Consider the following 14,100-nt stretch of genomic DNA (forward strand, 5'->3'; position numbering starts at 1 on the left):
AGGACTGCCAGAGATGGAAAGACAGGAGAAATCTAATTATCATACGGACTGGTGTCTGAGCTGGACAGTCTGTTTGTATCTCGTAAAGCCTGAAGCCCCTTCTCGTCCGTCCCCGGCATTAACTCCGGACGCGCAAACTGAGGACGGGAACTTCAAAGCTGGAGGCTTGATCCCCCGAGGGCAGGTCCCCAGTCTAGCAATTCGGGAACCGAGATGCAAAATCCTCCCGCGCTCCTAGAGAGGACCCGGAAGCGCCGCGCAGTCCCGGAAGGCGAGGTGCTGACACACTTCCGGCCTTTGTGACTCATTGTGTCTGTGTCGAGGCGTCGGGAGGGCCTAGGTCCGTGTGCAGCGCCCTTCGGCCGGCCTGAGCCCCAGAGTCGGCTCCCCTCTCTCGCCCAGCGTCCCCAGGCCGCTCCCGGGGCTCACGGTGAGACTTGGGGCCGGCCTCGGGGGAGGGCGGGCGGGGCCGCAGGGGTGTGTGCGTGAGGGTGGGCTCTGCAGCTGCGGCCCGGGTTGCCCTGCAGGCCGCCCGGGCGGAGTGTGACGAGAGTCCGTGACCCTGTCCCCTCCCCAGGCCCGGCTGTAGGAAGCTCCGTCCCCCGGGGGGACGTCCCCGCCCCACCCCGGGACCAGGCGGGGATGGGGCGAGGGCTTAGCGTCCAGGGGAGCTCGGAGACCTGGGGAGAAGGCGTCTACGGCCCCTTCGGGCCTCTCGCCCGCGGTGTCGTCATCGTCGTTTGACGTTTCAGAGAATCGCGAGCGAAGCGACCCCTGTCTGATTTTTCTGCTCCTCCTAAGTCGCCATTTGCTTTGATTCCAATGAGAGATTTTTTTTTCGGGGTCTTCCAGGACCTCGAGGTGAAAAATGCGGAAGGCCGAGCAGTGGACGCATTTTGAGGTGCCGCATACGTGTTTCGAGATCACCTGTGTCTTTTCACCCCACCCCCACTCGCGAGTGGTGATTCAGGAGTCTTTGAAGCCTAGTCAGAATGGAGAAAGAAGTGATTCAGATCTAGTAGCGATTATGTACATCCCACTCTCTCTCACTTTCAGCTAATGAGTATTTTGAAGGCTTTTTAAAAATGAGCTGTCCGGAAGATTAGGTAGATTTTTTAGTTCTCGGTGGTTGCTCTGCTTGACTTGGAGTGGGTGAACAGTGAAGGGCATTTGTGGAAATTGCACAGGCTGTTAGGAGCCTGATGAACCGAGTGACCTTGGATAAGACAAAACACTTGGCCAACTCTCAATTTTGTCATCAATAAAATTAACTAGATTTTCTCAAAAGTCCCTTCCAACTTGGAAATCATTTGATTTGGTCAGTGTAATTGAAAAACTCAGCTACCGTTTAGCCTGACACTGCTCCCCTCCCTTCCCTTTCCTGCAGTGCCTCCGGTACACAATAAGATACTTTCATTATAGAGAGTGGCTGTTACATGGCCTGGGACCAAAGAAAGCATTTATTGTACAGGCCAGTGCTAGGCGGATTGGAGGTGGTCAGTAAATACTTGTTGAATTGAATTGTGGAGAATTCATTGTAACCAGATCAACAAAGCACTGTTCCTATATATGCTAGCCAAATGTGGAGAAATAACTTTACTACATAGGGAACCATAATGATAATTTGCCCCAGAATGTTTCTCCAAGTTTGTATGCAGGATTCTTGTTCATTATTTCAGGCAGTTTTCACCAATCTTACAGTACAAACGGAAGCTAGCTACTTGGTACTATAGTCTTTTGCTGGTTCTCTACGTGATCTAAGCATTTAAATTTTTTCTAACTTTATATGGTATCTAAATACAAATGAATGTTACGGTTAAATCCTACCTTTTCATTCTGAGATAGTATCAATATTCTTTGGGAAGGTAGCTGTCTTTTAAAGGAAATGTTTTTATATTTTAAGACATTTTATAGCTCTGTTCAAAAATGGCAGGGGGGCGGTTTGTTTAAACTTCTAAGACTACGCCCTGGAAAAGATACTGACCTGTTTAGAAAAATAGCCTTTGGAATAAACTGAGCTTGTAACTCCAAGCCCTTTTTGTAAGAAAATCGTTTGTATTCTTGGTGAGAACCACATGCGGGGGATAATCTTATCTATATTGGATAGTGTGTCAGAATGGTTGTCAGCTTAAAGGGACCCCGGAGGTAGTTTTCCACTCCTCCCCCGCTTACACACACTTGACAGGTAAGGATACTGAGTGTCCAAGAGGTTAAATAACTCACTCGGGGATGTGTAACTCATTTGTGGGAGACTGGAATTCAGCTGTTCCAACCTGTGCTGCTATTATAGGATTTCTTCCATTGCTTAATCTCAGCAGGCTGAAAATTGCAAAATACAGTTACATTTTGTAAATTTATCAACAAAAATTAAAATACTTTTCTAGTGCCTGCTAAATGCCAGACACTGTTTTAAGTGCCTTATATATGTTAACTCATTTAATCCTCACAGCAACTCTGAGGTAAATACTGTTTTTCATCCCCGTTGTGCAGATAAAGAAATGTGCATAGAGAGATGAACCGGCCCCAAATCATCACCTGATGAGTGGTGAGCTGCTAAGTGGTAGCCTGTGGGGCTAATTTGAGGGTAACATTGTATGAATAGGCACAAAATAGTGACATTGTAAATTCAGTCAAGTATTTTCTAAAAACTGATGCTTGCAAGGAAGCATACTGAGTGGTCTAAGAGGCACAAAGACGCATACCCTTAACAATAGTTCGGTTGAGAAAGAAGGCATGAAAAATTAAATTACAGGGGAAGAAACATCCTAAGAACTTCCATATCAAATGCTAGGTGGAGACTATTAGGGCCAGGAGTTTAAAGAAAGGAGAAAAGATTGTGTGCTCAGATCCTCTGGGAGACCTAAAATAAAACCCAGCCCTTCCACTGCTGTTGTGACCTTTCTCTTGTCCAGAGTAGGAGCAGAGAAATGTTGGGAGATGGGGGAGAGGACCTGTCGCAATTGAGGGAAGAGGGCATATGCCCATGCCCTCGTCTCTGTCCCTTTAGGTCTCACTTCCTCCTCAGAGTCTTCCTATTGAGTCCCACTGATCCAGGAGTATTCTGCTCTTTAAAACTCTGGCCTAAGTGTGGGCACAAATGAAGATTCCTTTTATTCTCCTTACTATAGCTGAGACAGGATAGAATTTTCATAAAAATAGAGATTTCTAGTGCTAGGCTAGTTACTGCAGTAGTTCAGTTATCCTGTTTCAAGGTCCCACCTGGTTAGACTTTAGATGATTCCCACTTGCTTCTCCTCCTGTATCTCCTGAGTCACATAGCTCTCCAGTGAAAACAGTGGGTGGCAGGTGAAGCCCATTCCTGAGTGATCATCCTTCATGGGTCTTCCTCTCAGAAGGACTCTGTATGTACACAAAAGCCCTTCCTTACCCCACATGTTGGGACAGAGTGAGTTTGGTATGATGGTTAGAGCTTGAAGTGAGGAGTCCCACAGACCTAATTTCAAATCCTGGCTCTGCCATTTAATTGCTGTGTGACCTTGGGTATGTTATTTAATGTCAGTAAACCTTAGGTTTGTCATTATAAAGTGAGATGATAGCTGTGTGAAATGCTTCATATGATACCTGGTACAGAGAAAGCCCTCAATAAACGTTGGCTTTTACTATTCTGCCTCCAGGAGGCTTGAATTGAACAGTGATGAGAGGCAAGTGGCATTTTAGCTTAGGTCTGACAGAGAAGTAGGATTTGAAAAGGCAGAGAGACTGGGAAGGAAATCCCAGGCACTGAGTGTGATGTGAGGAAAGGATAGCAATCAAAATACAGGGGCAATATGGGAAATACTGAGTAGACTCATCTTGCTGGATGGAGAAGGTTCCTGCGGGGGAGGGAGAGACATTGATGGGAACTGAAGCTGGAGGGGAAACTGGGACCAGGTACTGCGGTGTGTTGACGCAAGGCTATAGAGTTTTAGGAAGAAGAATCTGAGAATAAGGTAGGAGATGAATTGTGGGGAGGAAGAAAATGAAGGCAGGGAACCAAAGGGAGGAATCTGGACTTCATACAGCTAGGTAGAAAAATATATATGAACGAAGAATTCCTTCTACCTGGTGCTTGGACACTGAATGCATGTAAGGAGAGGGGGCAAGGAACGTGAGAATCTGAGCCTGTGCGATTGAGATATTAGTAGAACGTCTGATCACTAATTGCCACAAAAGGCAGATGGCAGGGGGGGCTGTGGTAGTTTGAGTGGTTCTTATTTCTTTTATTCAGTTTAACAGAATTAAACTCTGCCAGGTTCTCTAGGAGATGATTACAAAGAAGACAAGAGTCCCTGTCATTGAGGGGCTTAAAATTTAGTTGGGAGTGGAGATAGGAACTGTCACCCAAATAGTGATAATACAAGGAGGATGTAAGTGCCATAAGATAGAACAAAGAAAGTACTAAGGGTGTTCAAAGGAGGAAGATACCTTATTTAATTCAGAATGTCAGGAGACATTACACATCTTGAAGGGTGAGTGAAAATTTGACCCATAGTGTTGATAGGGTGGGAGATGGTTCACAGCAGAGTGAGGATGAAAAATCACACTGCATGCTTGGGGATCATTAATAGGCCAGACAGGCTGAAATATAGGGGCTTGCTACTAAGAAAAGTAGTGTAGTGTGTTGTCTGAACACTGAATTGGTAGATATTGAGGATTCGTTGACAGTAATTGAGAAGAAGGAGGGAATAGCCAGAAGCATACTTTGGCAATACTCTGTTGACCTTGGTGTATTGTTGGTATTGGAACAGGGAGAAATTGAATCTAGAGAAACGATACGGGACTATGGCACTAGTCTAGGCAGGAGATATGGAGCCTGACTTCGGGTGGTGGAAAATAATTGTGGGAAGCATAGCAGAAGATCATCTTTCTTTTGACTTCTCAAAATGAAATGAAAGAAACTAAGGTTTATAGGAACTATTTAGCAGCCAGTGGGGAGAAACTAGGCAAACTTGCTGCCTCTTCCTATAGAGGTTCTGGCTATTCTGTGCCCCAGCTCCCGGGGGCCTCTTCCTAGAAGCTGTCTTATTAAGGCTGTCAGTTACTTCTCAGGGCTCCTCTTGCACTGCTACTGAAACCTCCTTAGAACAGTTGGCACCTTCTTCTCTGTACTGTAATTATTTATATAAAAATAGGAATCGTGCTTCTCATCTTTTTATTCCCCTCAGTCTAGCAGGCACCTTGCATATTGTAGATCTGCAGAAGTGTTTAGGAAGTTGAATAATTGTAGCTGTAAGCAGGTAAAGCTGCTCTGAAATTGAAAAAATATATTAAGGCTGCAGCAAGGAGGGTGGGGTGCAAAACAGCTCTGAGGGAATCCATCGATGGGAATGGCTAGAAGATGGTTTGCAATAGGACTTTTGCTAGTTTAAAATTATTAGAGAAATTACTTGATTCCCACATCTTCTTACATTTATGTAGAAAGCCTTTTTGAATGTAATGTTCTTTGTTATTATTATAGACTGCTATTGTAATAAGAATTTCTGTTTTTCATTAGGGACAAAGGAGAAAGAAAAACTAATCCTGTGATAAATCTCAAATTACAGTCATATTTTCTGTAATTAACATAGTCATCTCCAAACTTTTTTGGTCACATTCTTATCAGTAAAAACTATTTATAAAAATTACAAACATATGCTGTTATACCAATGATGAATAAATGAAAAGCAATTAAAAACAGTTAATGTATTGAGGCATATGAGGAAACCAGTTGGTTTAAAACTAATCCGGCCTGACCTTGCTTTTGAGAATGACCTGACGTGCCTATCCAGCGTGCCTTGTACATCTGCTTTAAACATTTACAATATCCCAAAGCAAAGAAAAATGCCCTTAAAGATAGGGATGTATGCCTCACCCCAGATCAGCATTTCTTTAGAGATAAGCATTTCTTCCCAGAAACTAAGGGTCAAACTGACCTGTTGTGTGCATCTCATGACCACTGACCTGTTGCGCTAGCAAGACATCTTATGATTATAGTAAAAAAGAGAGATTCCTGTTATACTTGGTGTGTGTTCCTTGTTCCAAGATGGCGTGTAACTTCTCTGTAGACGCCGCTTCTTCCTCGGAGCACTTCTTCCCCTGGTGGAGGTTACTTCTCTCAGGCTGTATGGTCCTCAGGCTGGCTCATACAATAAACTCACCCAATTTTGATTTATGCATTGATTATTGATTATTTGCGTTGACACCAACATTTTGTATAATAAAACAGTACATTAAATCGTGCTCTTTAAAAATAATTTTTGTGCTTTAAATGTACATGATTCCTTTCCCACCAAAATTGTTAATAACTTTTTAGTGAGAGCCATGTAATTAAAAATGCTTTGCTGATCTAAAACTCTTGGCTTAACTCATTGTGATACTATCTTGTATTTGGTGCTTAATTTTGATGGCTGCACAGGTGAAAAAAATATTTCCCAAAGATTTGTCACTTCACATGGAAGAAACGCATTGTCGACTGCTTAGTAACTCGTGCTTGGTGCTGTCCACCAAGCACGCTAACTTTTTGTTGCTGTTGAAATTCAGCTAGTACAGTTCCATTTTCCATGCCCTTAAATCATCTGTTCTTACAAACTAATCTAAAGGTGTTTTATATTTTTAACAAACAGGCCTAAGACCCACTAAAATTCTTGATTTGGAACATTTTTAAACAGATGAGGAAGTTTTTCCAAGTTTTTTTTTAAAGATTGGCCCAGAGCTAACATCTGTTGCCAATCTTTTTATTTTTCCTTCTGTCTCCCCAAAGCCCCCAAGTACATAGTTCTATCTCCTAGTTGTAGGTCCTTGTAGTTCTTCCGTGTGGGACACCACCTCAGCATGGCTTGATGAGTGGTGCTAGGTCTGTGCCCCGGATCTGAACCTGCGAAACCCTGGGCCTCCGAAGCAGAGCGCATAGACCTAACCACTTGGCCACGGGACTGGCCCCTCCAAGTTTTTAAAATGTGTAATAAGGATTTTTCCAGGATACTTAGTATGATTTTTGGCAGTTAAAACTACTTAACAGTGGAAACATCTCCCAGCATACACCTGTTCTCATAATAGTTCTTCACACTCTGTTTTGTTTTCTTAAGGAGCTGCCTTCTTATTTGTTGACTTCTTGTTTGATTTAGAGCCACATTGGTTTTCACCCTCTAATCTGGCAGAGTAGAACCTTACTCTAGATAGAAGCTTCAGCTGTACCATTTTCTTGTTCACGTGTGTTTGCATCATTGGTGTTTCTTCTAATTGTAGTTTCTCTGGAAGAATCTTTAAAGCTGCTTGTCTCTCTTTTTTTCTGAGATATAATTGACAGAACATTATATTAGTTTCAGGTATACAACATAGTGATTTGATGGTTGTATATATTGCGAAATGATCACCACACTAAGTCAATATCCATCACCATAGTTACAAATTTTTTTTCTTGTGATGAGAACTTCTAGAATCTTTTCTCTTAGCAACTTTCAAATATCCAATACAGTATTAGTAACTATAGTAACCATGCTGTGCATTACATCCCCACAACTTATTTATCTTATAACTGGAAGTTTGTGTCATTTGTCCCCCTTCACCCATTCCACCCACCCCCCATGCTTGTCTCTTTTAGGAAGGCCATTAGTTAAGGCTGGGTAAAAATAATCCATTATTTCCGTTAAGTGTTCTCAGGTAAATTGGGAAACACCACAGTACCTAAAAGTGAACGAGTGAATGAGGGCATCTCTGTACGGGAGGGAGGGGCCTCCCACTCTTCCTTTGGGATGTATCATACACCCTGTGTGACATGGGGCAGTTCAACATGTAGACCAAGTGAGGTTGTTCGTGTCAATTTGTACATAAAATATGCTTAATTTCTCTAATGCTTACAATATAAATAGGCATTCTGACGTTTTCTTTCTGTACCCAAGGTAGATCATCTTGTGCTTTGAAGACCACAGCTTTAGACTGACTAAGGCACCTATAGAAATAATAGAAATAGGGGCTGTCCCCGTGGCCGAGTGGTTAAGTTCGCGCGCTCTGCTGCAGGCGGCCCAGCGTTTCGTTGGTTCAAATCCTGGGCGCGGACATGGCACTGCTCATCAGACCACGCTGAGGCAGCGTCCCACATGCCACAACTAGAAGGACCCACAATGAAGAATATACAACTATGTACCGGGGGGCTTTGGGGAGAAAAGGGAAAAAATAAAATCTTTAAAAAAAAGAAGAAATAATAGAAGTAGCCAGGTGGTAGATTGGCAAGGGCAGGACTTCAAATTTGGCTTGAATGTTGACTCCACCGGGTAGGTAACCACCTGCTAGCGAGCAAATGAAGTTATCTAAGCTTCAGTCACGTCATCTGTAAAGTGGTACTAGCACTTGTGCCCACCTGCTGGGGTTATTGTGGCAGGATATGCCATTTTGCGTGCCCTGTGTGGAGCCTGGTGCCTGGCACCCTGCTGACCTTCAGCTCTCCTGGGCTAAGCAGTTTAAACACCTGATGTCACAACCTGCTGTCCTCCTGGAGGTAAGGTGCTCAGACTCGACAAACACCCTGAGGGTGGAATTCGCCTGTTGGAGGTTTCTGTTTGCAAGCCTTAATATACAGAGTGACAGTGAAAAACAAAGTGACAGTGAAAACAGTGCAGCCCTGAGGCTTTTTTTCCCCCTTTACTGTTCAGAGGCATTCTTAGCGCCTTGATGTGAAGCCTTGTATGAAGGGTTAGCAGCACAGTTCACTTTTCATAAAGGTGCTAATAACTTTTTTCAATACCTCAGGAATAGTGCAGAAACAAGTACCAGAAACATCTCCTAGGACAGAAAGGAGAGCACAGACCCTATTTGGATCAAGTCGGTTCCCCGAGCCTGAACGATGACTGCTGAATCAAGGGAAGCCACGGGTCTCTCCCCCCAGGCTGCCCAGGAGAAGGATGGCATTGTCATAGTGAAGGTGGAAGAGGAAGATGAGGAGGACCACATGTGGGGGCAGGATTCCAGCCTGCAGGACACCCCTCCTCCTGACCCGGAGATATTCCGCCAACGTTTCAGGCACTTCTGTTACCAGAACACTTTTGGGCCTCGAGAGGCTCTGAGTCGACTGAAAGAACTTTGTCATCAGTGGCTACGACCAGAGATAAACACCAAGGAGCAGATTCTGGAGCTGCTCGTGCTGGAGCAGTTCCTTTCCATTCTGCCCAAGGAGCTCCAGGTCTGGCTGCAGGAGTACCGTCCCGATAGTGGGGAGGAGGCTGTGACCCTTCTGGAAGATTTGGAGCTTGATTTATCAGGACAGCAGGTAAGAAGGAGTGGAACCTATTGTATGTGAGCAGCACGTGGACTTTGAGACTGGAACAAAGAGAAAGTTACTCATTTAAATCTAGTGTGAGTAGTCTTTGTGGTGGTTATTCTCTCAGCTCGGTTTGGATATTAAAAAGTATTCTGGCCTTCTCCCCACTGCATCCACTGGTATACGTAATGGTTTTTCCATTTGTTTAAATTCCTGTTAAAATACGATTTACCCGTGAGCCCAACCTGTTTGTCCCTCAGGTCCCAGGTCAAGTTCATGGACCTGAGATGCTCGCAAGGGGGATGGTGCCTCTGGATCCAGTACAGGAGTCCTCGAGCTTTGACCTTCATCCTGAAGCTGCCCAGTCCCATTTCAAGCATTCATCTCGGAAACCCCGCCTCTTACAGTCACGAGGTAAGAAGCAAATCTTCATGTGGGAGAAAGAGGCAGACTGTTTCGGGTGGGTGTGCCCTCTCTGTGTTGCTAAGTGCCTGTAATAAAGAAGCATGCTGTTTTTATCATTATACATGGTTGTCATCATTATTAAACATGAAGAGAAATATAACTTACAGACGAATCTCAGGAGTCAAATGTTACTAACGAGTTACATGAAATGTGCATAGTGAACTTGAGTGGACATTACGTTATTTACTGAATTGTCAGCATTCTGGATGTCTAGCAGATTTTTTTTTATAGGAAAGTGCTGGGAAGAGATGATATATTTTCAGCCTGGGTTTTGAAACACCCTAGTATGTCATAAATTATGTTAAAAAAGGATCATCTTTAAAATTCACTTTATTAGGGCCGGCCTGGTGGCTCAGCAGTTAAATGCACACGTTCCCCTTCGGCAGCCCGGGGTTCACCGGTTCAGATCCCAGGTGCGGACATGGCACCGCTTGGCAAGTGGTAGATGTCCCACATAGAAAGTAGAGGAAGGTGGGCATGGATGTTAACTCAGGGCCAGTCTTCCTCAGCTAAAAGAGGAGGATTGGCAGCAGATGTTAGCTCAGGGCTAATCTTCCTCAAAAAAAAAAAAAATTTTTCCTTCCAAAAGAAAAATTTATTTTATTTAAAATGTATAAAAATATTCTGTAACTTCGCTCTTCTAGGTTTCTTTTAGAAATTTCAAACAATGGAAAAATATTTTGTTTTTGGGTGAGGAACATGATGGGGAAGAAAATCACTTCAGGGTCATATAAATAAAACTCAGTTTTAATTTTTTTTCCTTTGAGGGACTTTTAACAATATCTTTATCCAGTTTTAAAATCAAAGTAGGTGCATAGGATATCAGTATAAACAATAACATGCTAAAATTATAGTTGTCCAAGAAGAGTTGATAAAGGCACATTCCTTAGCCAGTGTGTCTATTTGTGATGACATTTGGGGTAGGAATATTAGCACTTAAGGAAGCATTCTTGTCTGTATATCCTGGAGGATAGCCAGCATTCACGTGCTGGAGAAATCCACATATACCAATGCACTGTGATGTCATCCACCACTGTCCACCCAACCCCTTCCAGGGATTGCAGGGTCTCTCTACACTCCACAGGGGAAAATCAGGAAATTGAGGAGGATATTCATGGTTTTAAGTGCCAGATTAGAGCTTCAGGTTGCCAGAATTAGTTTCAGAGACCCTGGTACATACACTTATTACTTAGTACAGAGTTCCTCAACGAATTGAGGCATACACACTCATTCTTAATTTCTTCTTTGTGCGCTTCGTCTTCCGGAGTGCTCCTAACTGTCAGAAAGTTGAAGTGCTGGGTACTCGATCTTTTTGTACATTTTACTTAGCTTGTCTTATTATTGTAAGTTCTGAAATAGGTGCAAGGTTTAGTAATTCAGTTTCAAATTCATTTCCCTAATATCTTTGCGGCTCAGTAACATTACCTGTTTAGCAGTAACATTTCCAAATCTATTATTACTTGGCAAGGGAGGATTTCAATTTCGCACTTGAAAATTGTTCTGCTTGCTCTTACACACTGCAATTAGTGTGATCATTCGCTATGTTATAGATGTCTGGTTAGATGAGTGTCAACCCAGGCGTTTGTACTCTTGTAAATGTCTTGTCAACATTTGAACCGTGTATACATTTTATCAAAAAACTCTTTGGTTCAGTGAGAGAGAAAAGTAGAGGGATGGAAATGGAAAAACTTACCCAGAAGTAAGATGATCCCCTTCTTACCCTGTTTTTCAAGATCCTACAGCTAAAGATTTTTAAAGCCGTGGTGTGTTTTTCACAACTAAATGGGATTCTCGTGTCCTGGTACTGTTCCTTAGACTGGAGAAAATTAAATTATGACCCAGACTTGAATCATGGGCTAAATGTTACACACTTCTGTAGCTGAGAATAGGAACCTGGGTTCTGGTTCTGGTTCTGCCATTCTTAACTGTGTGACATTAGACGAGTCATTTACCCTCTCAGGACTTCAGTTTCCTCAGGGCTTCAGTTTCCCCTTTAAAATAAAGGGGTTGGACCAGGTGATTTTAAGGACCCTTATATGATTCCTTGTGACTCTTGCTTAAGACTAGAAGTCTTGGAAACGTAGAGGTCACGGTTTTTCTTCATGTTCTCTGTGGTTATCTATTCTGTAGTTGAACGTTGAATATCAAGCATGCTGGTGCAGGAAAGAGAGTGCCCCTGGGCCCTTCTTCGAGGGGAGGCCCAGAGCAGAGCTGGTTTTACTCACAGCTCCTTTCTCCTCCCTCAGCTCTCCCTGCCACCCACGTTCCTGCCCCTCATAATGAGGGGAGTCCCCGAGACCAGGCGATGGCATCTGCACTATTCACGGCAGATTCCCAGGTGAGCTGTGGGCCCCTCTGCCCTCCTGAGTCCCTCGTATCTGCCTCTCTTCTGGAGCTCTTTTAGCAGTCTCCACTCAGGACACTCACTCTTGATGCCCCTGCCCACAGAGCAGCCTCACTCCCCCCTCCATGCACCAGAGCCTGGCATGGTCACCTTTTCTTTCCCAGCATCCTGTAGGTTTGTAGTCAACTCTGTCCATGACTCCAGGTTTGGGCAGTGGGATTGTCCCTGAGCTTCGGGAGAACTGAGTGTGGGGATCTCATTATTTCAGGCAATGGTGAAGATCGAGGACATGGCCGTGTCCCTCATCCTGGAGGAATGGGGATGTCAGAACCTGGCTCGGAGGAATCTCAATAGGGACAACAGGCAGGAGAATTATGGGAACGTGTTTTCCCAGGGTAAGACTGATGCAGGATTATTGTCTGATAAGATTGTTTTGCCTGTTTTCTTGTTAGTTGTGGGATCTCTGATGTGTTCAGTTGAGTGTTAACCAGGATTTAGAGACCACTGAGCCCCTTTCTTCAGACCAGATAGAGAATCAGAACATTTGTGTTCATTTAACCCCAAAAGCCTGGTGCTTTGACTCCCTGATTCCAGGTGGATTTTTTCCCTCTAGGTAGTTTTTGCTATTTGAAGTCAGAAATACTCTTGCGTTCTTGTCCTTACCTCTTCAGCCACTCCGTTACCTGGGAGGATTCTTCTCCACTCCTCAGGGGTTAGTTTAGGCGCCTCTGTCGGGGCATCTGACAGTATCTGTATTTCCTGGTATAAAGGGCCAGGTGAGAACTGATCATCTCTCTAACCGTAATCCGGGACCATGCTCCTGAACCTACCAACATCCTTCCATGGACTCTGTGTCTTCTTCCATCCGGTGAGCACTGCTCCGCGACAGCTTTATATAATTCCGTGAACCTGCACCCACGCCTCCCTCATGATCGGGATTCCCAGTGTCAAAACTAATGGGGATCTTTGAAGAGCTGTGGCTCCTGGGTGTGTAATAAGAATGAAGAAGGTCTATGAGGCACCACAATTGACAGACGTTCCCATTTGTCTCTGCTAGATCTCAGCCCCTGGGAGATAGACCGCAAAGCAGCTCTCAAAGGAGTCCTACCACGGGGAAGTCCACAGTGAGACTTCTGCCTGGGGAGGGCAGAGGGAGGGTGGATGAAGGGAAACCTTGAAGAAAGACAGGGTGTTAGCAAAGAAACGTCAGGTTTCGTTTTGAGCCATAGGAGTAACTGGGGTTTATGGTTTCTTGGTAACTGCCCTTTGGACTAGATGAAAGTTAAGCCAAAGAACTGATCTGTATTTATGAGCTGGGTATTGCTTACTCTGCAATAGCTTTTAAAAAAAGACATTGGGAATAGTCTGGGAATTATCTAGACCGTCAGGAGCTTGGCTTGGAATTCAAAAGAAGTGGACCGATTTCCTCTTCCTTAAAATTGGTTCAGTATTTATGGTAATTTCATCACTCAAGTCACGGGCGGGCCTGGTGGCGCAGTGGTCAAGTGCTCACATTCCACTTCGGCAGCCCGGGTTTCGCCTGTTCAGATCCTGGGTGCAGACATGGCACCGCTTGATAAGCCATGCTGTAGTAGGCATCCCACATATAAAGTAGAGGAAGATGGTCATGGATGTTAGCTCAGGGCCAGTCTTCCTCGGCAAAAAGAGGAGGATTAGCAGCAGATGTTAGCTCAAGGCTGATCTTCCTCAAAAAAAAATTTAAAAAAAAAGCCGGTGCATCACTCAAGTCAGGAGTTAGATAGTATTTAGCTCCCTCAGTAGCTGCATTCAGGGGCCTCTTGGGATGGTACAGACCTACCTGGAGAGGTTTCTGAAGGCCAAGTAAAAAAAAAAGTAGAATTGGGATATTTTTGTTTTATTCCTAGACAAATGTAAACACATGTAAAATATTGTGTGTTTATTGAAGAATTTTCAGTCTCTACTTAGAAAACAAAGTGACACACAGAATGTAGCAGGCTACAGCAAAAATATATTCCAGCATTTAATATGTGATTGCTGAAATGAGAGGATCAGCTCTGCATTTGTAAAATTTTGTTTT

The 14,100-nt window shown here is 44.0% G+C and overlaps 1 protein-coding gene across 2 annotated transcripts in view; it reads left to right on the forward strand.

The window, feature by feature from the left end:
- The first annotated feature begins 292 nt into the window (after window positions 1-292).
- ZKSCAN1 (zinc finger with KRAB and SCAN domains 1) overlaps window positions 293-14,100 on the forward strand; it is a 42,276-nt gene continuing 28,468 nt past the window's right edge. The window contains exons 1-5 of one of the 2 annotated variants that reach the window (XM_070230617.1): window positions 293-430; window positions 8,725-9,241; window positions 9,493-9,646; window positions 11,944-12,035; window positions 12,310-12,436. In XM_070230617.1, coding sequence (XP_070086718.1) covers window positions 8,819-9,241; window positions 9,493-9,646; window positions 11,944-12,035; window positions 12,310-12,436 — 796 coding nt within the window. In that variant the 5' untranslated portion in view covers window positions 293-430; window positions 8,725-8,818. 2 annotated transcript variants of the gene reach the window in all.

Source organism: Equus caballus, chromosome 13, assembly GCF_041296265.1.
Source record: "Equus caballus isolate H_3958 breed thoroughbred chromosome 13, TB-T2T, whole genome shotgun sequence".
Lineage (NCBI taxonomy): Eukaryota > Metazoa > Chordata > Mammalia > Perissodactyla > Equidae > Equus > Equus caballus.